The sequence below is a fragment of the Manacus vitellinus genome, unplaced genomic scaffold (assembly GCF_001715985.3).
Source record: "Manacus vitellinus isolate BGI_N305 unplaced genomic scaffold, ASM171598v3 scaffold_5_pilon, whole genome shotgun sequence".
Classification (NCBI taxonomy): Eukaryota; Metazoa; Chordata; class Aves; order Passeriformes; family Pipridae; genus Manacus; species Manacus vitellinus.
Genome location: NW_021940682.1, coordinates 33139979 through 33165452, shown reverse-complemented (window position 1 = coordinate 33165452; position 25474 = coordinate 33139979). Strand labels below are relative to the sequence as shown.

At 38.3% G+C, this 25474-nt stretch overlaps 1 protein-coding gene across 8 annotated transcripts in view; it reads right to left on the bottom strand.

Annotated features, from left to right (window-relative positions):
* The window catches only part of GRIP1 (glutamate receptor interacting protein 1), a 221948-nt gene that overhangs the window by 67577 nt on the left and 128897 nt on the right, over positions 1–25474 (bottom strand). For all 8 annotated transcript variants that reach the window (XM_029963465.1, XM_008926521.2, XM_018080550.1 and 5 more), the window contains exons 3-7: positions 15409–15544; positions 14339–14484; positions 10818–10901; positions 9879–9954; positions 8377–8522 (exon numbers count right to left, since the gene is read on the bottom strand). In XM_029963465.1, the coding sequence (XP_029819325.1) occupies positions 8377–8522; positions 9879–9954; positions 10818–10901; positions 14339–14484; positions 15409–15544 (588 nt within the window). The remainder of the gene's footprint in view (positions 1–8376; positions 8523–9878; positions 9955–10817; positions 10902–14338; positions 14485–15408; positions 15545–25474) is intronic.

The window sequence follows — 25474 nt, the reverse complement described above, 5'->3', positions numbered from 1 at the left end:
GGTTACTGCTCTCAGGCTGTATTTCTTAAATTATTTTAGCTGAAACAGGTCATCTGTGTCTGAGAGCATCATTAGGGAAAGCCATATTGTTTTGCCCCACCTCCCTGCCCTTCCCCCTGAAAATTCTGCAGGCTTTATACTGAAAATTCATGTTCTCTATGCATCTTCAATATCTGACAGATCTGGCACACAGAATCAAGAGAAGAGCAAGAGGAGGGAAGAGAAGGACTTTTGGGCAAGAAGGGGAAGAACCCAGGTGAGAGGGTTACTGACCTGAAAAGCAGCTGCAGTACAAGAAACTTGGGAATGGTTTGCTAAGAAACAGAGACAGGAGAAAGGGCTAAAGGACACCATGAAAACTGCAAAAGGCCTTTAACAGAGGGAAATCAGCAGTGTGAGAGGAATGTGTTGGAAAATTACCTAAGCTTTACTTGGCAAAAAACAGAAGAAAAAACTGGGCTGTAAGAGGAGGGAATAGCATGTTGGGGATTTAGGACCTTCTAGAAAAGAAGACTCAAACTAGGTCAGTAAAGAAAGGGAAAATTTAGAAACTACTGGGAAAAAGACAGTAATGAAGCTAAGAAACAGGGTAAGAACAAAGAATGGAGGAAAGAAGCATCATGTTTGCATGAAACAGACAGGAAAGAACATGGGATCCTGAAACTTTACAGTTGTTCTCCGCTGTCAGCAAATGTCTCTGAAACCCTGTGGCCACATGTGTGTATCAAAAGTTTTCTGGTCCCCAAAAAACGGATTCTCTTTCTGTCACAATTTCTGTAAGTGCTGAAAAGGACCAACTGCACTGGTACCCAATTGCAAGCATGGTCTTATTTCACTAACAGCAGTCAGCAGCTATATCACTTGATCACACAAAGAACTGATCAATGAAGAAACGGGTTTTGAATTTGCCAGCCCAAAATACTGGGATTTTTTAAACCATAATGCCTATTTACCTTAGGTTTCTATGCTACCCATTTATCTCAAGAGATGCTAAAAAGGTATTTATTATTTCTTTTAAAGCAGATAAATAGAGTAGATTAAAGCAGGTAAGAAAGCAGGAACTGATGCCAAACTGATAGGTATCCATCATCTTACAGGCTCATGATGAGCCTAATTGAAGTCAGCATGTCATATTTAGTAGCAGCATGAGAGACAATCAATTAAAAAGAATAACTCCCACTTGCTATTGTAAGAGAGCAGTCCTGAAAGCCAGAAAACTCGATATCTGAAAAAAATCACAAGCCTTGGGCTTCTCTAAAGGAAAGTATCTTCTTGTGCCAAGGGTAAGTCATATCCCAAAACACACTATCTCTTGCTAAATGAAATCATAGAATCATAGAATGGTTTGGGCTGGAAGGAACTTGAAAGATCATCTAGTTCCAACTACCCTGCCATGGGCAGGGACAGCTTCCACTACACCAGGTTGCTCAGAGCCCCATCCAACGTGGTCTTGAACAGTTCTAGGGATGGGGCATTCACAACTTCCCTGGGCAACCTGTTCCAGTGCCTCACCACCCTAATAGATATTCTTCCTAATATCTAATCTAAACCTACTCTCTTTCAGTTTGAAGCCATTCTCCCTTATCCTATCACTACATGTTCTTGTAAAAAGTCTCTCTCCATCCTTCTTGTAGGCTCCCTTCAAGGGACTGGAAGGCTATAATTAGGTTACCCCAAAACCTTCTCTTTTCCAGGCTGAACAATCTCAATTCTCTCAGCTTTTCCTCATAGGAGAGGTGTTCCAATCCCTCTGATCAACCTGGTGGCCTCCTCTGGACTTGCTCCAACAGGTCAATGTCCTTCCTGTGATGGGGACCCCAGAGCTGGATGCAGCACTCCAGGTGGGGTCTCACCAGGGTGAAGTAGAAGGGTAGAATCACCTCACTCAACCTGCTGGCCCCCTGCTTTTGATGCAGCCCAGTGTACAGTTGGCTTTCTGGGCTGCAAGTGAACATTGCTGGCTCATGTCCAGCCCATCATCCACCAGCACCCCCACATCCTTCTTGACAGGGATGCCCTCAATCTCTTCATCCTCCAGCCTGACCCAGGCATAACACCTTGCACTTGGCCTTGTTAAACTGCATGAGATTCCCATGGATCCACTCAAACTTGTCCAAGTCCCTCTGGATGGCATCTTGTCCTTCAGGTGTGTCAACAGCACCACTCAGCTTGGTGTCACCTGCAGATTTGCTGAGGGTGCACCCAATCTCTTCATCTATATCATTAATGAAGATACTAAACAACATGGGTCCCAATATAGACCCCTGAGGGACACCACTTGTCACTGATGTCCATCAGGACTCTGAGCCATTGACCACTACTCTCCAACCAATTCCTTATCCATCTAAGAACAGTTCACTCATGGAATACATCTTTCTCCTATTTAGAGAGAAGGACGTTGTGGGGTACCATGTCGAAGGCTTTACAGAAGTCCAGATAAATGACACATGTAACCCCTCCCTGTCCACTGATGTAGTCACTCCATCATAGAAGGCCACTAGGTTGGTCAGACAGGACTTGCCCTTGGTGAGGTCATGCTGGCTGTCTCAAATCACTTCCCTGTTCTCCCTGTGCCTTAGCACAGCTTGTTAGCACTACAAAGAGAGAACTTATTTATTGTATACATCCATGCCTGACTGTCAGTTCATACGAGTGTCAATGACGCAGGCATCTGGCACTGACAGCAGAACACACAAACAGTGTGTTTGATAACCAAGGAAACTGCACAGTAAGATGAAACACTAATGTGCCATAGCATGTAGATTTAAATATCTGCTCAGTGAATGTGAATCATGCATTGGCCTCCAGGAGAGACAAAAACCCCCATGTGTTTTATCTAGTGACACATCTTTGAGTGGATATTTCTGGAACTGCTAGAGATGTCTGTGTCATCTTCTGCCTTAAGAACAATCCAATACATGTGGAATGACCTTGGAACACTGAGGTTTTATCCTTGAGATCTGCATATTGCCTGAAGCACTCAAATTGTAGCAGGATTATGGCCTCAGGAAAAAGAACACCAGGAAATTAATAACTTTGTATTTAGACAAGGATCTTGGGCAGTGCCTTCAATAAACCTGTGGTCACATACTGAAGACACAAAGAAAATTCATAATAATTATCTGCATAAAAAGGTTATTATCTGTCCTGTGGGTCTTGTCACTGTACTTCATGGACACCTACCTGGACAGCAGCTGAGCAGTCTCTGTTCTCAATGCACATTTCCCAACTGGCACTCTCAACGTTTTGATCCAAACATTGTCTTATAACATAATTTGTGTATGTGTTTTGTAGCAGTATTTAAAGTAGCATAATGTTTCAATTAATATAGCTATCAGTACCTTTGCATTGCACATGAATTTTCATTCAATCTGTCTCTGAAGCAACATAAGACAAGAAATGTTCTTTAAAGGTTTAAGCAACTAATTCATATTTTGAATTTCAAGGGATCTAAGCCTGTTCCTCTGTGACAGCCAGGAGACCTGCAGCTGCAGTCAAATGCTAGAGTACTCTACCTATCTGTTCTGTTAAAAACTTGTGAGAGACAAAGGAAATGTTAATTTTAAGTTTATAAAGAAACAGAAATAAAAAGGCAGTGCGCAATCCTACAGGCTTCCTGACTTTCCTTCAACTTTCAAGGTCTTGGAACATTTATAAGGCTTATGAGGATCTGGAATCTGTCCTTGGAGTCTCTGGAGCTCCTGTTCCTTTGGGCTTGTAAAACTCCGTAGCTCTTAAGGGTCTCCACAGCTCTGGATACTCTTGAGTGATACTGCTTTATGAAACTTAAGGAGCAGCCCATAAGTTCTTTTTTCTTCTCTATTTTTTGTCCTGCAAAAATTACTGAAAGTCTACACTAGACCACAGATTACCTCACATGATCTTTAAATCATGCAAGTTATCTCTCTCTAGTGATCTTTTTGTCAGGCAGAATTATTGAAGGGAGAGTTAGATTTCTTTAAATGCCTTCTCAAAAGATTGTTACAGCATTAATGAATTTATGTATGTATTTATTTAAATGGGTGAACTTAAAGAAGCGAGCAGCTTAGATGGGGTTTGTTAAAGATTTACTAGTAAATGACTGCATCAATAATCCCCTTTATAGAAAGTTCTATCAGTGTTAAACATTGAGTTCAGAAAATTGAGGGTGTTGCTCTAGTTAAAATTGACCAGTTCTATGCCAGAGTGACTCTGGTAGACCTGGACAAAAAAAATAAGCTGACTGTATTGGTTTCGTGTAGAGCAATTACAGGGTGCCACGTTCCAGCAAATCTATTCTAGCTCAAGTGCAAGAACTGTTAAAGAAGCCAGAGAAACATATGGAATTTGAACGTGCAATATGTTCCTTCATTCCCGAAGAGCACAGAGTGGTTTGAACTAACCCAGTAAAGAGATGAGAGAGAAAGATGTTGTGTGTCACAGGTGCAGACAGCTAAAAAAAGCTTCCTTTTGTACCAAAGTCCTGGCAAAAGATATGAGTTTTGTTTAACTACAGTATCCTTGATTCAAAGTTTACCCCAGTAGAAACATCCAAGAATTAAAAAGTAGGTTGCTCAAAAGCTCATCATCATCAACTTATGACACCAGAGTTACATAAAAATGTTATGGGCCAGAATTTCAACTGAAGGTAGCCATTACCTTTGAACTTGTCTGAATGCTCCCTTTCAGAGTTATTACGGAATACTACCCAAGCAGGCACAACCTCAATTATAGAGATAACACAGAGCCAAGTGGCATTATGGCAAATCTTGGAAAACCTGAAAGGAAACTGCATCTGCTCAGCTTCAATGTAGTGATAACTTTTATTTCTTGTTTTAGACAGGGGTATTGAGAACCTCTGTTTGTAGTTCATTATTAACGTTGCATTCTAATTCTCACTCTCACTCCAACTCTAGCAGCTCATTAGGATACTTCATCCCGACTGCTGCCAAACAGCAGTCTTCCCAACTTCAAGTCTTCCCAACTTAACCTTATAGCTGGGAATTAATATTGGCTATTTGGTTGCCACAAGAGAAGATTTAGGTTGCAAAATTATTTTGACAGTTGTAGCAAGTCACTGCTAGCCACCACCTTGCCTCTACTCCTCCTCCACAAAATGAGGGGCACAGGTGTAATCATAGAGCACAGAGAAGTTGTACTATTCAGACCTCTCCCACTACTAGATGAAAATAGGTGATGCATATGACCAGAAAGGTTGGACAATTCAGGTGTAAGGATTACACAGAAAAGTGATAAAGCCCACACAGATATTGTTACTTCCACACAGTTGGGTGCAGAGCAAGTCACCATATCCATCTCCTCTGCAAACACTGAAGTGCAGGAGGTATTTTGGAAAAAAAAAAACATTTGAAAGACTGCAACCTCCACAACTTCAAATGTAATTTTTATCAGGTTACAAATTATTTTCTCAGAAATTATGTGCTCTTATTTTCTTTAGAGATTATCTTGGTATTTCCAAACTACTATTATTTCAAAGTCTCTTTGAAATACAGTACACTGCCCACACCAACCTGGAAACATTTTCATCAGAGTTTAAAAAAAAAATCTCTTCCAAGAAGCTGAACTGACACGTTTATTTCCTAGGACTCAGCTGAGCAAGATTGTTCAGGAGGTACTTAAGCAAGCACAAGTGTAACCCCAGAGAGTTCAACCAGAATAGCCACATCTACATTATATACACACTTGACTACCCTGCACAGAACCCCTTGATGCCTTTTTTACTCCAGTTTGTCTAGGTTCCAGAAACAATAAAATGCACAAGCTTCCCAAGTGACCTCTTGAAGACTTAAGGTAAAGGAACTAAACTTTGAGAAATACAGCACCTCTGAAACAGCTTATGCTTACAGGAGTAGGAAAAGTCAGTTACACACTACAGGACTGTAGCTGAAAAACAGTTCAAGATTATTTTCTTCATCTAGTTTAACCTTTTCAACTCAAGTTCCAATTTCACGCTATCAGAATGTATTTTATGGCTCTTTCCAGTTCTGACCACACACAATGATACTTTACAGGATATAACCATCCACTAACAGAAGAGAGGATATTAAAGCAAATAATGCTATAATTATATCTCTGGGAGTAATATATTCTACTGCAAGTTTATACCAGGAGGACCCTACAGAATACACCAGACTTTTATGTAATTTTTGGATTACTGTCCCCAACCCAAGCAAGCTAACCTACTAATCTAGTTTCAAGCATCAGTTATTGATAAGTGACCTTACTCAATGACCTTTCTCTTCCTTTAGCCTATTATCAAATTCATGTCAACCCTTAGCATTACAAATAGTTTGTGGGTAACATAAGAGTTGAGGAATCTAGTAACATTTCTGCAATTCTTAAATTTTTCTTCATGGGTCATGTCCTTCTTCCCTTTCATGTTACTTGCAACTGACTTCACTGCTCTTGAGCAGAACTAAGAGAAGAATCAAATCAACAAAGTTTTCCTGGGCCAGGAATCAATGGATTAGGATGAATGATTTTCAGCCTTTGCACCACGGTCATAACGTAACTGCAAAAAGTGAAGAGAGCTTTCCAACAATTTTCTTTGTTCACACTACTGCTGGAAAACTATGCAGGATAGACAAACTGGAAAAAAATCAAAATCTACTAGGACTAGGTAAAATCTAAAAAAATCATAATGCATTAGAAAGCCAGTCTACTGGATTCCTCCTTATTTCTTCTTGCAAACTCTGCTGGACCGCAATCCCATGTATTTCCCAGTGTTTGATTCCCTTTTCCTTCCTTCCTTCTGACTCCACAAGTCTCAGATTCTTCTACCACCTTAAATTTCCCTAGAATAACACACTCATTGCCAGGAAGGCAGGCATGATAAATCCAGATTTGTTGCTGAGAACAAAAGAGAGTTTATTCAGAGAGAAAATGAAAGGGAGAGACCAACTGGTAGGTGTTACCTTTACATTTATAAACCTGAAACTTCAAACTAAGGTCTGCATGCTCATGCACTGAGCTCTATCCAGACAACACTGAAGAAAGGTTCCTGCCTTGAACAAGCTGCAATTTAGAACACAACAAAGCTTTCCATCATGTGGTCTTCTCACAAAAATCTGCAAAGATTTCTAAAAGATCCTCGGTGAAATGGAGGCTGACTCTCTCCTTTGGGTATACAAGAGAATGGGGATGGGGATGGGAGTTTTCTCTGAAATGAAAGTTCGCTGGGAACTTTGTCTAAAGCCAGGGGTTCATTTTCCAGCGACATCTCACTTTTAGAGAAAGTAGAGTACAAAGAATCTTGTTTTAACTGTGATGATAGACAGGGTTTGGTCATCCGTCATTTTCTAAAGAAAAAGAACAAACAAATGAAAACACCTAAATTCTAATTCTTATCAGGAACTAGAGTTTGTCTGAGCTGTCTCCACCTTTCTGGACCTGTACAACTGTCCATTAGGCCTGCCAGACACCAGACAAACCTGCCACTTCAATTCTTCGTAGTTAAGTAAATAGAGATGTATATTGTAATTAAAAAAAAAAAATCTGTGTCTTAGAGAAGAATAGAGGACTGTTTCAGAATAAACAAATACCTGACATTATTCTTTACAGCATTAATCTTTTCCAAGACTTTGAAGTTTGACAGTGCTATTCTGCAAATCCCTAGGACGCTGCTTTACTGCTAGGTTAGAAACCTGATGTGGAGATGAAGAGGAAAAAAAGAGAAGGATCCCAAAACAGAGAAGAAATATTTTAGTCTGACTGGTGAGTATTTCTATTTCTTGTTGCCATGAATTTTCTGTATCTTGTAAAAACGGAGGGGATATGACAACTTCCAAAACAAGTGGAAACAACTCAATCCCAAATCTCTTGTTAAAAATCACCTTCCCTACTTGACTTTCCAGAGAAATCTTTCACATTTTCAGTGAGTTCAATAAAAGTTTGTATGAAGTGTAAGCTCATTTTTCAAGCTGTGGTTTGTCACCTCTGCATTTCTTAACAAATTTTCTCTTCCTTGTTCTTTTCTATGTGGTAGTCTTATGACTTTTTAATTATGTCTTGGCCATCTAGCAGCACTGGCAAAAGGTAAAAGAATTCTTGTTAGAGCAAGTATACTCCCTCTTTCATGTGACATAGAAATGCTTACACTTCATTAACCTTTATTATAAACTAGTCACTGGAAAAGTTACTTTGCTAGAATCCACACTATGGTTTCACTCTACAAACCACGAAATGTCAGAATGCTAAATTACAGTGAAATACCGCTCACCTCCTTCTGAACCCGAGATTAATGACACGATGCGGAAGGGAATAGCAGTGCTACTAGAAGTATAACAGGTCACAATCGCTTCTAAAATAGCTCATCAAGAACAGGCAGCAAAACATCACAGATGGTTCCCAGAATTAAAGCCCCGCTTCTCAACTTACCCATCACTGAGACATCATATTCAACCAGCAGAGTCGCCTCCTGCCCGCATTGTTTGAGAATACTCATAGCTTCAGCATGTGTTGTTCCCAACAGTCGGATCCCATCAACACTCAGCAGCCTGTCCCCAGGTTTGATTGTGCCCTCTCTGATGGGACATTAGAGGAATGATCTTTGTTAATATAAGAAAAATTGATTTGGAGATAATACCATTTTTATGCAAAGCAATTCTCTAGAACCCTCCCTGACATCCATCCCTCGTGCCTTAACACTTAACATTTACTTTGACAGTGAGAATGTTCAGAGGGCGCAGTGGAAAGGAAATTGCTTTAATTGGAAAGTCAGTGACTGGAAAACAGCTTACCACATAGCGAAATAATCAAGTCACATTAAATTGCAACTAAGTATAGCGTCTGCTCCAACATATGTTTGCTTTCTGCCTTGTCCACACAACTTTTTTTTTCATACATACACAAACATCTCTTCCTCCAATATTTTCTTAATAACAAACATGAGGTGCAAACACGAGTGCAGAAACAGATTGCAAAACATGAATGTTCATTCGTTTTCTTTTAGAATATCTCTTACTTGGATAATTCCATTTTTCTTTTCTTCCTCCCCAAAAATAATTTGGCTCTAAATTATTACACTGTCTCCTAGGCATATCTCATAATCTATTCAGAATTATAATAGAAAATGAAGTACTAACACTGTCAGCTTAAGAATCATGGAGAAAAACAAGGATGATGGAGAGAAGAAAGCCATGGAACAAAAGAGAGGCTCTCTTGAAACATTTTCTTCTCAATTAACATTTCCAGTGTCAAAAATGTCAACATAGGCTACAGAACATCAGTCTGCTTTACAGAAACTGCCCTTTGAGTTTCTTGAGTGTTTTAAGGACATGAGTGCCATTTTTGAAAATATAGTTTGTACACAGAAATAAAGTGATATAAATCTAAAATGGTATTACATACAAATATGTCCAAAACATAAATTTGTACACAGAAGTTGTCCAGGTAACATTATGTGTGAACTCACATGCAGATATGTACAAATATCTTAACAGAATAATGCAACAACATTCAAACACAAGACAGTATTATTCTGAATTGCAAGAGAAAAAGATGGTAGTGTTAGAGTATAAAAAGCATAATTAAGAGCTACACCATTTGTCTGAAGGATGCAAAAAAATGTGCTCTGATCTATTGCAGGCATTTGTTCTAATTATTTTGGGTTAATTTTTGAAAGCATTTAATGAGAAAGTCTGATGTGCAAGATTCTAAATTAAAGTTCATACACACCATGGCACGCTGAGCCTCTGTGGTTGCCCATTACTGTTCTGGTTGTTATTATTATTATTATTACAACAATTAAAGGTTAAACCATGAATTTCAAAGGACTGAGTTTGAATACATCTATTTCACTCCAAATCTTAACTTCTGTCCCAAATAATTCATCTTTCTCCATTTCTTTCACATGTACTACAGAGAAAGATGAAGTGTACCTGTCAGCAGGCCCTCCAGGTCTAACGCATGTTATTACAACAGGACGAGATTTATTTCTGTCATCATGTGCTCCACCTAGAAAGGAAAAAGTGAGAGAACGTACACCTTCATTTTATGGTTTTTATGAAAGCTCATTTCCAAGAGGCAAACCTAAATCTTGCAGCATGAACCTTTACAGATGGGCTAAAAAGATCAAAAAATGGCCAAACTATTAATATCACTCTCCTCTGAATTTAAACTTAAATAAAATCAACTTACTCTATGTATAGATGAATCTTTAAAAACCATTTATATGGAGTGATTCTTAATAAATATATATTTTTTCTTAGAACTTTTACTCTGCAAATCTGATCTCAGTGTGAACACTTACTGTTCTGTAGTGTTTACAGCACAGAGAAAAAGAACACCCTTATTTTATGTATACTCAGAATGAGTGGCCGCTAGGGAATTTATGTATAATTAAAAAAAGATTTTCCCTGAAGAAACTGATAATGCGTCATTGGGGTACATTATTTAACAGTTCTATATTTTCTTCTGTTCTCTTAAGTCAGTGATAATATTTTAGTTGTACAATTCAGACTATCATCATGATTAATCAGATTTCCTGCCTAATTTATACAAATACTACATGTAAATCTTTTTTAAGAAATATGACCTTTCTGCTGATTTCAGGTAGCAGAAGGTATGTAGCAGAATCTGGTCTTATGTGAAATGAAGTTTATCATGTTTTCTTCAAATAGTTTATTAATTAAGGTTCTTCCGTAATCAAAAATTAGAGCAGTTCATAAAAGCAGTACATGAAGGTATGGAAAAGGTAATACTTTGACTTTAAGAAACTTTAAGCCATAAATCCTTATGTATTTCTGAGTATCATAAAAAATTATCACTTTTTTGCTTATTTAGATAATACAAAGGGTTCAAACTCAACAGTAACTCACCTCTTATTACAAATCCAAAAGTGTTCCCCTCTTTATGTAAAGTAACTTCCACAGTTCTAAAGATGAGACTGGATCCTTGTACAGCTAAAAGAAAAACAAATAAAACAAAAAGAATCCAAAACTTAATTATTAGTATTTTTCTAATTATACATGCAGACTTACACCTTTTACAATTTAAGATAGATATTGGGTCACTAAATTCAAAAGACTGAATTACAAAACAGTCAGACAGAAGACTTGTAATTCAACACAACTCATCCTCATTTTGAGAGAATGTTGGACCAGATATTTTGCAAAGTGCCAATGGTCTGGGAAAAGAGACATAGATGCATGTAACGGGTGAGGAATTTGAGTCCTACTGTTTAAATTATGGCATAATTTTGCTTTTCTTGTAGTTACAGAAGAGTGCTAGAAAATATGGAAATGCACAGTGAGAAAAAAATGGCAAATGAAATTCTTAGAGTTACCTATTAAGTTTGTTATTCAGCTATGAAAACATTTATTTTTATTGCATAAAGCAAAGACAATTGACATTTTGGGGGCGTATCTCTAATATTTCTAATCTCAGATTACTAAATAAAGATGCAAAATGTGTTTTGTATAATAAGGATTTTTCTTTTCTTTTTCAAAATGTAGCTCCCTCATCACTGGTGAGTGTAAGAATTCTTTGACTTAGTCTACTCAGTGTTTTCTCTGTAAGCACTAGAGGAGTGGTGCACAGCTGGATTAGGGGGTGAGAAGCCTAATGCACAGACCAATGCATTTGGGTGTGATAATCCACTTTGTAGAATTTGAAATCACTGCTGTTAAGAGACCAGCAGACAGTTTACTATTAGTTTTCACAGGAAAAACTTTGGCATAGCCTACGAACTCTCTTTTCTGAAGGGAGAAAGACAGTGGGCAAAATTACACGCACTCACACTTCCCACCTTCCAGTCAAATACTGCAAACAGCACAACACACGAAGTTAAAAAAACCACCAAACCAACCCATCTCTATAAAATACATGCTCTGTGAGTAGCAGAACTAATGAAAACTTATGTTATTTAATGTTTTTGCCTGCAATAACCAGAGTTTCCCCATCAGGACACCCTGAAGGGAAAACGGACACCACAGGCTACCCTGCATGTGCTGCCAGCCATGAAAGGTGCCAGAAGAGTGGTGCCCCCTCAGCACTGTATGCCTTTCTCTCTGAGGACTCCCCTACTCAGGGACTTGCTCAAGTGTCTATTTCCAGGACATGTACTGTAATGTACTTTTTTAAAGCTTTTCAATCCCAGTAAAAAAGTTACTGCAGGGACCCAGGAGAACCACCCAGTGAAATCACATAAATCTCATTTCCTTAAGAAAGCAGGTGAAATATGGCCCTTCCGAGCACTGCTCTGTGCTGCAGTAATTCCTGCTACAGCTTGAAGATCAGGACTGTGTTACTGAGTCCATGTGGTTGTTTCCTTTTCAGCTAGAAACACTTTACCGACTGAAAAGGACCGAATTATGGGGAGGAGTGACAACTCTTGCCTTCATTCCTATCAACAGGAAGCGGCCTCGTGTGTAGCTCAAGATGAATCCGTGCTTCTTGCTCTGTTTGCTGTGCCTGTAACCTCCACTGAGGACAGACAAAATCTACAGTTCAGCAGCAAGGATTGGCATGTAGCATCCTTCCACTTGGGCAACAGCCACTCAGGTGGCTGTCCTTCCACCCTAGCCTCAGCCTGGTACTGGAAAGAAGTCCTTAACCCTTACCAACAGCAAAAGGCAGGTGTGAGACAGGTACTCCTATTTTAAACACTGAGGTGGCTCGTGCTGAAACTAGCTGCTGTGACCATTTCCAGGCATGGAAAGAAGCACTAGGGAGAGGGAGATTACCAGTGCTAAACCAAATTTAATCCACCATTATTAAATGACTGACATTTCCCCATGCTGAAACCATAATAGTCCTTTCTCTGAGGAGGCAAGCATGAGAACAACAGTAGAATTTCATTACCTATGGCGGCCAGGAAGGAGGTGCCAGGACTTCACCACATGACTTACTAGAAACCTTCTGTGTGTAACGAAAGCATTGTGTCTAGCTCGTTCACTAGAAGTTAATGGAAACAACTAGATTGCTAATTATCTCCATTAGCTACGCTTGTATGAAGACATCGGAAATTCCAAGGACTTAAAAAAAAGTTATAATTTCTACTGTAATTTAGCATGTCAAAATCCTGTTTCAGTGGACAGGAGCGGCACATATGCTAAAAGGGGATGAAACAAAAGAAAGTCCACTTGAATAAATGCAAACCAATGAATGCTGGTAAAACAAATACATCTGCAGCAAAGTAACTCAGAACTCAGCTAACTTCATTAACTCAGATTCTGTGTTTTAGAACATGAAGTTCTGTTACCACAAGCAAACACTAAATAGAGAACATTCAAAACATATTAAGATGGTTGTCAGGAGGTCCTAAAAACCACCAAATATGTAATTAGACTAACCCTCCAGCTGCTAGAAAGTTGTGGGGAGGTCATCATCTTCTGAATACTGAAGAGAGTGATGGATTTTTTGGCTTCTATTACAACGAAACTCTTTATTTAAGGGAGCATGAACTTCCTAGTTGACTCCAGATTTTTCTGGTCAAACACCAGCAAACCGCAGCTTCTCCTCTCTAGTGAGCAGCATGAAGGAGCACACACCCTTTTAAAGGTGTGACTGATGCAGCTCCTTGGTGCCAGGAAGCCACCTGACACTCACTCCTTCACTTTAGGTCCCAGGTTTCCAACTCTGTTTCTCTAGCTTTCACTTCATTCCTGATAGACTCGATTCGCACTGATTTTCTCCTATAGACACACTGTTATAGAAATAAGCACGTAAGAAAGAGCAAAGGAGAGGCAAGGAAAACATTCAGTAGCATTCTGTGACTTTAGCGTCAGCATAAATTTATATTTTGAAGAAAATCCTGCTCAGTGAAAGCTCTTGTTTCAGTCACACAATTCTTGCAAGTTTATGTATCCTCATGGCCTACCCCTCTGGGTCTTCTGATCTAGAAATGAAATGTTGCCTGAAAGTGACATCAGAAAAGACTGAAAAGTCCCAAGGGATGTTGTTTATCTGGGAGAGAGGAAGGGTGCTGCAAGTGAAGAGACACAAGGAAAAGGCAGAGGCAGAACTAGCAGATATTCACTAGTCTCATGTTAGAAGATCTTACTGTAACAAGAAGGATTTTCTTGCCACAGAATCTACCCAAACTGATTTCCAGTATTCAAAATTGCAAACAAGCAAACAAAAAAAATAAAATAGTGAAGATTGACAACTCTGCTCTGTCATTGGTGGGATTCATGCTTTTAAAACATCTGAAAGCATCCCTCTGTACTGCCATTTCTTTTCTACTGCTTCAACACACTGCAATAAGCCACAGTAAAAAATAAAAATAGAACATAAAAACCCAATCATTACCAAAATGGCTGTCATCAACCATGCCCATCTCACTGTTGACAACATCTGCTATTCTGCATAGGTTTCAGTTTGCTCTGCGATTACTTACAGACTGGAGGCAGCTCATACTCCACTTCTAACACAACCCTTTCACCAACGTTCTTGAGCAGGCTGATGATCTCGTCGTGGCGAAATTTGGTCAGGTTGATTCCATTCACAGATTTGATGTAGTCGCCTACATCCAGCTGGTCACTCCTAGGGAAAAGTACATATTCCTTTTGTTAAAGACAGATCTTCTGGACCAAACTAAATCCTTTAAAAGTACTGTTTAGTGGCGGTAAGAAATACTTTTTCCATTAATCTAGATTAAAATAAGTTGAACTTTCTAACAGAAAGTAGCATTTTAAGATCATAATCTAATCTATCTTGTTAAATACTAAAAGAAGAACATTGTTGCATTATTAATTTCTGATGTACAAAACCAGCTATACAATAAAGGAGTTGGAGGATGGGACTGGTTTGGACACAGGATCTGGGAAGTCATCTTCTTCATGTCCCTATCTTTCTCTCTCTGTCTTTGGAAAGTGTCCAAAACAGTGGTTGCCTTTGCAGTTAACATCACAGCTACAGGACACAGGCCACAGCCCAGAAGCATATGTTCTGCTTGGTTACTTGGAGTGCTTCAGCTCAACCTTTATATTTCAACTTGTCTCACTCATGAATAACAGCTTTTTCTTTCCACTGTAGTAGTAACCAAGGTAGCTATGAATTTAATCTTAAAACCAACTGATGAACAGTTAAAAAAAAGAAATAAATTACGGTAGGACTACCCTTAGTTTTTCCATTTTATTTTTTCCCCACAGTACGTTATGCTACTTCTCTCAAATTTTTGTTCAAGGACAAAAAAATAGAGAAATAAAATATATATAATTTAGACTAAAAAACATTAGTCTCAAGATGACTTCCAAATATCTCATTGGTATTTCTAGTTTTTATCAAAGTAGCCTTGAGCAAAGAGGAGGACCAGCTGTTGCCATTTCCCTATGAGGTTCTCCAGTGTGATGGGCTGCCATTATAGATGCATCCAGTCACATATTTTTTAGTGACCTTTCTGATGTGGTACATATTTTCGAAGCAATCACATCTTGTAATGCATTTTGTGGTTTGAGATGTGGTTACCTAGCAGCGATTCCTCCTTGGCGAAGGTTAGATACTCTTGGTTTCCCATCCTTGTCAACACCCCCCGATACTGTAAGCCCCAGGGTGGTGCCTTCTTTTTTCATTAATTCAACTATTGTTGAGCCCTTGAATTCCTCTGTTGAAAGAAAATTATTGACATTATTAAGATTTAAGTAATAGCACAGATGTTGCCTTTCTAATATGTCATCTACTTCCCTAGAAAATCATTCTGTGTTAATAAGAAATAACATGTACATCTGGAGATTCTTTATGTTACAATTCACAAGTACTGTGCGCAAAGGTCTGCATACAGATAAATCTTGAGACATATGATCTGTAAAAGGTTATTAAAAACCATACCAATATGCTGGTATCCTATATAGAGCCAATAAATACAAAGGCTGGCAATGCTTATAACTAAGGTACTTGTTTCGCATTTTAAGAAGGCTATCTTTTCTCATTTTCTGCTCTCTCCCTCTGACCTCTGTGTTTTATAAAGTACTTCAACTGAATAAACAGAAGGGTAAAAGATGCAAAGATATAACAAAACTATAATTTTAGATTATAGGAGACTCATTTTGAAGCCACTAGTAGGTGTCAGTGTTAATAAAAACGATTGAACATAGCAAGAATCCAGACAGAAATATATCAGATCTTAACGGTTTTATTCCTTATTCTTACACATATATAGTTCCACTGTAAATCTCTGCAATCTCTGCAGAACAGGTACAAAGTAGGTGAAGGGCTTTCATAATTGTAAGTATATATAAAATTTCCATAACATGCTGTCTGAGACACCCTCTTCTGCAGTTTCTCCATTTAGCATAATTGGAAAATGCTAAGTTAATCCCACAGACATCAACAAATGCAGGTCACCTGCAATAAAAAGCCTCAAACTTTCAAAAAGAGATGCCTTTATTGTACATGGATGGATAAGATAATCTACATATGCACAGTTCCAGCAGGACTGCAACTGTTTGGAAAGCCACGAGGCAATCATACCTCATATCCACTGTTTTCAGTCAGAGGAGACCCATTAAAACCACCAGCTGCTCAGGTATTCTGGAAAAATGCACAAAATCCTAAAGATCCATTAAAATTCTAGAAGGATCATTCATTTTTCTGGTCCTTTTCAGTATCAACATGCAGTTTTCAGGTGAATTGGTCAGTTAAAAATATCATATATGCATTGTAAATAAACAGTATGCCTGCACCGCAGAAGTTTGCTGTGCTGGCATAAGATTTAAAGACTAAAATCCAGCCAAAAAACAAGCGAGTTCCTTGTATATATTCAAATGTTCTTCAGTAAGATCTAGAAGTAGCACTATACAAACACCAGCAAGGTTCTTCCAAGATCTTTTCACAAGACTGACAAGATGACCTAATACATTTTCACCTTTATATGAAGAATGGCTGCTCAGAACAAGAATTGCCAAACCTACCATCATCGCCTCTGTATTTGAGGAAATGGTGGCAGACAGAGGAAAGCATTCAGAAGAGCCTCCAGTCCTGGTGGACAGTCCTGTAATCCCTGGTAGCAGTTTTAATGGAGTTAACTACTGAATCTTTTCCAATGTAGAATCATGCCATGCAATGTTCCTGTTCCTTTCCAGGTGGCTGTCAGGCCATTTCCATTCTAGCTGATGATGATCCCACTTCAGTTATTCACATTTTTATCATTATACAGCAAGATTTAAGTGCTTGGGCAAGAATTCTTCTATGCTTATAAAGCTTCTATTAAGACAAAATTCTGCAGTGTATTCAGTCAGCAGCATGGGTTGTCAGAAGCAGACAGCAGCATAGTTACCTGGTGCATTCTTCAACTTGGCTGACACCAAACCACCATTTGGGTACCATTTGGAAGCTGTTGAGATTCCACAATGTTTACTCACATCTGGCCTTCTTAACAGTTCAGAAAGAACAGATGTGATTACCTGCATCTGAACATGCAGACATTACATAGCTGTAGAGAGGCCAAAATGCTGCTTTCAGTTTTATAAAAACCTGTAAGTATTCATAAGGATCACAAGAGTTAGACATGGTACTTATTGAAACCAAAATTACTGTATATTTGCACCCATGATGCAACCTGACGAGCTTTGCTACTGAGTGACACATGTTTATTCAGAGTTTACTCAATCGTGAGATCTGGAGTCAAAAGGAGAATTCTCCTCTCACTCCATCTCCCAGACGAATCCTTCCTTTTTACTTCTCAGTAGTGCAATCTGGTTCTCAGGAACCATCTAAGATTTTATTTTTTTTAATGAATATTTTGCCAGAATGTGTATATGGAACATCAACAATGCATTGCACATGCCTAAGTTTTTGCCACAGCACAATACTGTTATGTGCTTTGATCTTTTATATAGGTTCTGAGTTTTCAATCCAATTCTGGGAAATACTCTGCTGCCTGAAGTGACATGTGGAACAGATGATCCATGCAGTATTTTAAGCTGGCTAACAGTTTTACAATTCCCTTCAACTACTGATATGGAAAGTGATGACCAGGCTCCTTCCTGCTCACCATTCTGACAAATTTCTGTATACCTCTGCCAACAGAACAGCGACTTCTAGACACTTTTCCTTGGTAGGCAGAAAGGAAAGATGCACCAACACTGCAAGGGAGGTGTGGTGTGAAAGGTTCATTGCTAACTGACAGATAAGGTCATCTAAGGCATGCACAGTAGTTTCATTAGGTTTGTTGCTCTGAAGGATTTTGTAGTTTTTGTTGTACATAATCATATCAGGAAGAAATCAAACTACCTAAGCTGGTTTTGCTTATAAGAGACTGTTATCCCTGGAAGGGCTCTGAACCAGGTCCATTTGATACCCCTCTCTCTCTGGTTTTCATCTTTGCTTTCTTAAATCGCACATGATTACTGTTCTTATAATACTATATATTACATGTTTACTCATCTGCATTGCTTTGGCATTATTATTACAGACTAATCCCACTGGAGTATTATTGAAATGCCCAATATCAGAACAACCCTGGGACTTCATTACCAATCCAACACGCAACTGCATCAAGGTCAGTCTCTATTCTCTAGTTAAGACAATCCTATGTTACTCTTCGTGGGTTAAAAATCAAACTACTTCATGTATCACCTCACTCACAATTCATTACTCATGCCAACCAGCAAACTCCTACTTAGTTAGAAGATTCTAGAGTGTGTTCTTTCCTACATGTACTCCCACATTGCTAATAATATTAGCATAGCTAGCATTAGAAAGGAAAGCAAAGAAGTTATTTCCAGATTTCTTATAATTTACAAGGTCACACTGGGACCTGCCTTCCCTTGGCTTGGGGAGGGTTTCAGGACTGCCCCAGGACTTGCACTGCTTCCTGCAGTTGCAGGGGCAATCCCAGGTACATAGCTGTCTATGCTGCACCAGTCACCCTACAGCTCTCTTGGCATCCACCCACCTTCAGCATGGGGTTCAGGAATCCCACTGAATACTGGAGATGGCTTGGCAAGGGGAGTGCAAAGATGCATACTTGTACACACACACATACTTGCACACACAGGCAGGCATAAGATGAAAAAGGTTCTGCTCTAAAGAGCTTCCTTTAAATTTCCAGTTCTGAAAGGTGAAGCACACGCTGCAACTGAATTCTAAAGAAAACATTACACTGCTGCTGTTTTCTAAATTCTCGGTCCAGATGCTTCTCTTAGGCTTGCTGTTGCAATATCATAACTGCATGTGCCTGACTTGCAGCCAGGTCAGCTGGTGTAGTAATACTATGACCTGCTCTGCAATCTGGTAGACTATAGGGATAGTCAACGTAGCACAAGAAAGCTTTAAAGATAAGCAGATGTTCAAATTCAAGCCTGGGTAAAACTTATTGTGAGAAGATGAATACATGGAACAACTTGCAGGTAAGTAAAATCCAAGAAACACCATGATTGATTTTTCTTCAAGAATAATAGTATAATAATAAAGCTTCTAGTATTTCATACATCAGAAGACTTTTTGTCATTTTCTACTTTTTGATGTACATAAATAATATCTTTTAATGAATAAAAAGCATGGAAAATTAATTCTAATGAGATTTATGAACCTGGAATATATTCACTTCTTCAAAAAGAAAATGAAATACTAGATGACAGAAGAGATTTTTTCACAGACAAATATTTGAAAGCTGAGAGAACTCTTAATCCAAAGTTTTATTATTTATTTTCTACATTACTACAATTTTATTTCTTAATTTGCATATTAAAGTAAAACTGAAAAATATTTGCCTTCCTTCCAGATACTGAGTCCCTTCTGTGAAAATTTCATTTTAAAATCCAAGAAAATGCCTAAAATCTACACAGTCAGGTCAAGTGCTTACTTTTATCCTCCACCTAGTGAATAAGACTGTTCAGTGCAACTGGAACAGGGTATAAATGAAACTTAACCTAAAAGTAAAAAAATACTTGCTGTTATCGATATTTTCCCACCAAACCTATACTTAATCAATAAATAAGTAATTGGTAAGTCTCTTGAAAATACAGTCAATGCTCTCCTTGAATGAATTTTCCCCTGTATGTCAGCAGAAATTCTGCAGCGAAAACATTTTGCTTTTCATCCTAGTAGGCATCTCATGGTTTAATAAAAAAATCACATAAAGTCAATTCTTAAGAAAGAGATAGCAGTTTGTTATACTGGAGACATCACACCTACTCCATGCTTCGAGTCCTGCGGGTTGCATATTTCTCTTAGTATGACAAGACGGCTGTCAGGAGATGATGAATGCACCATTCCTCGTTGCCCTTTTCCTGACTGGTTGTCGCTAACTTCTAAAACACCTAAATTTCTATTAAAAACAGGCAACCCCCCCCATAGGTGAAGAGAGTCTGAAAACATGGAGCCGATCGCAGCCTATGCTGTGCTGTATTCTCCAGGCTGTGGAGGGACAATCCCCAAACCAGTCCTAGTTTGGAACCCAGCAATCCACAGTGGAAGGCAAACGAGTCTGAAGAGCAGCAGAGCACATCTGAAAGGCACGATATACTGCAGTTACCAACGGGACCGTAAATTTAAAACACTGTCAATGCAGGTTGTCTTGGGTCGGCAGACAGGTTAACCTGTATAAATGTACAGGTGAAATGCTGCACCATTTTCAGTGAAAGCAGAGGAGGTTGGTAAGGCTCAGACACTTGTGGAAAACTGTCTCAAATAGACTTGGTTTATATCAGCTGTTCTGATTGTGTACAGGGCATGAGATGATCCTTTTTTTCTTTTTTTTTTTTTTTTCCCTATGAGTTATAAGAGTATCTGACTTTGCTACTGCAGAAATATTATCTGAAAAACAAATATCTTCCACTAGTGTTTATAAACTGGAAAAAATCTGCTGCCTGGCCTAGGTATGATACAGAAAAGCAAATAATGATATTTTATGATCCATCACAGGCTGTGATATACAGGACATGATCACATAACTCACTGAAAACACCAGGCCCACAGGACAAAGAAGCACAGTTCACACCTGGGTTCATTGGTTTCCTGCCTAAAAAGAGTTTAGCTCTTGTGCTATTTGGTTTTGGGTACATTTTTCATATTTGAAGGCACAGAAATGGATACCTTGGCAGACAACTCTCTCTAAATCCCAACCGAGGCATTCAACAGGGGTGGTCTTCAATTTAACATCAAACATAAGCATTATATTTGAAATTCTGTTTCTAACTAAAAGATCAGAAATTAATATAAATATCAGAAACCTGAAATCAAATAACCACCAACTGAAAGCCAGTTGCAGACCAAAAAAAGTCTCTTCATTCTTAATGACAAGAACCTCACCAATTTCTTAGCAGAAGAATATTGGAAAAAATACCTGATATTTGACACAGTTATCAAAGCACACTATACTAACTCCAGTAATTACATTTCAGGAGTGAAACAGTGACTGGAGTTAAACCATTATTACCTTCTCAGGGCTTAACATTTCCATCCCACAGCCTACAGTGCAGTTCCAGCAGCAGCACAGCCATGCTACCAATGGCACATATTCAAGATACAACATTCTGCTAGTGTCTGAATCCACTGCTCACAGACAGGAATAACAGTAAACATTTCCCAGAAAATGAAAAAATGGATGGCATGGAATAACATGGCATGGTGTAAAATCAGTTTTCACACAGAGGCAGCTTCACACAGAAAAGGTAAGAATGATCTCTGTACAGTCAACTTACAAAGGATAGTTTCATAGGAGGATGCAAAAAAACGTTGCTTTGAACTTAGAGGGAAAAGTGGTCCATGGCAGCAGCTGTGTAAGAAACAGAGAGGTTTCTCCTGGCTAACTGTGGCAGATATGCAGACTAAAGTAGGAGCTGGATAGTCACTTGTCTAGACGTTTTCCCAAACCAAACAAGTGCTGGTGAGGGAACAACACCTTTTTGGTCTTCTGGATATCCTGCTTGCAGAAATTCCATAATGAGAGACAGTTTTTGAGCATGGGGTTTTTTTGTTTTGTTTTGTTTGCTTTTATTTGCAACTGAGTTGCACAATAATGCCAGAAAACAAACCGAGAATACATATTGATACTCAAAATCCTCCCACACATTCCAAGTACTAGCAGCCTAAAATTATTCATGCCATTACTTTGACACTCAAAGAGATCAATTTAGGATAGAGATGATGGCATCTGATTCTTCTAAGTGGGGCTATTAGGAATTTTTGCCAGTCAAAACTTCTGAATTCTTTTCTCTGTACTTTGTTTTTTTCCCCTACATCAAGGACTGGAAGTGTCAAGCTAAACATAGTCATAACAGTAACAAGTCATTCCCTCTCTGTATTTTCTTGAGATAGTTGGTGACAGGGCTTATGGAGGAACAAAATTAATACAACTACTAAGGAAATACATGAAAACCAATTTTTTTTCATTCCACCTAGTTTTGGACTGTGTGGGAGAGCCTAATGGTGGGGAAGGCCAGAATCACAGCCACTAAGAAAATGTTTATAACTTCCATGCCATCTGGAGGTATTTTTAGTTTTAAGGTATATTTCTGTCATTTTTTTGCTCTTTTGCTTCCTTTTTCTAAATTTACGTAGATGTCCATAGAAGTGGAATGTAATACACTGCACAACATCTGTGTAGGAGAAAACTGAAAACATACAAGTTTAACAATCCTTTATTAGAGCTTAAGAATCCAATTACAAACTTGGACTCTTGTAAATATATTGAAGAATAATAAAAAAACTTTAATTAAAATGTATTTAGAAAGTAAGATACTTTTTAAGTGTCAAAACCCACAGAATTACTATTAATAATCCCTGAGCAAAGAAATTCAATTAGAGATAAAAATTATTTTAAAAATTATAAAATATTAAAACATCTGGCTTCAGTAAATATGAATACTTTAATATATTATTGTAAGAAGATGCAATTCAGTGCAATCATAACAAAATTCCTTTTTTCTTGCATTATTACGTACAAAAAAAGATACTTTTATCCCTGACATGTCACCTTGCAGTAGGGTTGGAAGAAAGATGCAATGTGAACTATAAACTTGCTCAATGATGTGCTAGTTAAAGTACATTTATTCCTTGAACTAGCTGGGAACTTCTACTGTTTTCATTGATGGCTTTCTTTAGGAAAGTATCCATACCATCCACTTACCACTACCTGCGTGCTCGAAGATTTGCAAAAATCAATTTCCTTATCTTCCAATGAGGACCTGCTCCACCTTGAGGCACTTCCTAGGTTTCAGAAAGTTCAGGCATTTTTCTGCTTCCACGTTATCTGTGGTGGCAGTCAAATTCCTCAACATTTGCAAGATCCAGAGCAGCTTACTAACTGTCAAGGTGGAGCTTTCTGAAGCAAGGACATTGGAGGGTAAAAACAAGCACAGCGATAGTCTCAACCTTCACCTCTTCAACAGACATTACACAGCTTTCCAGAGCTCAAACCTCTTTGCTTACAAATTGTGGCATTTTTGGCTGGGGTGGGGAATGGATAGTAGGAAGTACTTTTGAGCTGAGGCCTATGCCCATAGTTACCCCAATTTGTCTCTCCCATGTGAAACAAGTATTTCCTATCGAGAATTTTGCTTCATGCTATAAGCAATGAAGTCTTGAACTCAAGAGTGGCTTGCGCATCAGCAATGCTACCCTGAACACCTCTGCATGTCTCTGTTAACACTACTGATGAAGAAAGGACAGAGCTCCATGACATTAGTCTTTTCTATATTTCTGTCTGAATGGGATAAAGGTTTCATTAACCCTCCTCTCTTGCTAGCAGAAATCCTACTGTACAGAACAGCACAGAGCTTTGACACTGATTTTGATTTATAAAACTTTTCCCCATAATTCTGATTAATTCACCTCCAACTTCCTCTCTGTTTTCTTTATCGAGAAATTAACACCAAGAGAACTCTTGCTAATTTCTGTTGCTTTGTACTGATGTGTCACTACTCACAAAAGCACAACCTGACTGTTCCAGTTTTTCTCCTTTCTACAGTTACCAGAATGGATCAGACAGGATTGATTACAGGACTGATTGCATTCGTGAATCTCAAGGCAAGAAGGAATCACCAAGAACAATTCTCTCCCTGATCTCCTGAGTGACATAAGCAGAGAAACATGATTTAGTTCTTTTAGAAAGATATCCAAGGTGGCTTTGCAAATGTCACGTGATGGAAAATCTACATGTGAGATAATGTCTATCTGAATGGGGAGTAGAGAAGCCTTCAAGACCAAGATCTCATTATAGTACCACCATTACATTCAGGATGTCCCTGCAGATACAGAACTGTAACCTCTGATCAAATCACCTCTTGATCTTCTTTCCATTTTAGATTAAGAACTGTATGTACAGTTTAGGTTTTGCTATTTAAGACATGTTTTGCAGCTCCTTCCAATATTTTAACATCCTGTGGCTACCAGGTAAATTTCAGCAATAGTGCCCATAAATCCCTTTTCTCCATTTGAGATGTCAATTATGTTGCTAAACATACTTTGCATTGCATGTCATGATCTACAGCTGCTATATAATTTAACATTTTAGTTAATACAAGACATCACAATTCCTTTTTAGGACACGGAGTTACGATCACTATTATCATGACAAAACTGAAGCAGTAAGGATCAGAAAAGGATAAAGTAACGGTGTTACTGCTTTTTATATAAAGTATTGTTCATGTATTCAAATAATGGATGGTGAATTTTAAAATATTTGAACTTTGGAGGAATGGGCCAGTAGAACTTTTCCTAGTACTTGGATAAAGGAACAGATATTTAAGTTTTTAGGGGTCATATACCTCTGTGTAGAACATACAAATTTGAATGATACACACACCGTATCTTTCTACTTGGTAGTACTGAGGGAGATTCAGCATAACAAAAGGGTTTATCAAAGGCTCTGTGTAGAAGATTAGACAATCCTTGGAAGAATAAGATATGCATGAAAAAAATGAGAAAAATGGAAGATGTGAGCGAATGCTTCCCACAGATTTTACCTTTTCTCCTTTGTGCTCAGTGATCACTGATACCATTATGGTCTACTTACTCTCTACGTTTATGGAAAACCACAATGCAGAAATGCTGACTTCTGGAAGATGATACTTCAAAATCAGACTGAAAGAATACATAGCTAGGAATGTTTTAAAAAGTGATCTATCAATGATTCATTCTTTTTGTATCCTTCAATCTGATACAAAACTAAAGCTACAAAGATGGTTTTGGGGGGTGTTTAATATGCAACACCGCCCGAGCAATAGGATGCAATGATTTTTTATCAGGTGTTTATAGTAGGGAAAAAATACCTGGGAAAAAACGATCATTAATTTACTCATTCAAGATGAAGAAAAAATATAGTTAAAGCCAATGGAAAAGCAGGGTTAGAGAACTACAAAATAAGCTACTGGCTTACAAAGTTTACCAAATCACAGAAACAGTGATGACTTTAGCTGTCAATAAGCATTTAAAATCCACAAGAATTTACTATTCCCGTGAAATAAGTTTGCCAACAGGGGAAAAAAAAGGGGGGGAAGAAAGGGGGGAAAAAAAGAAAAGGAATAATTTAGGCATTTCTTGGCTGCTAAACTGTGCTCTCTAACTCTCTAATAAATCTCTGTACTTATTC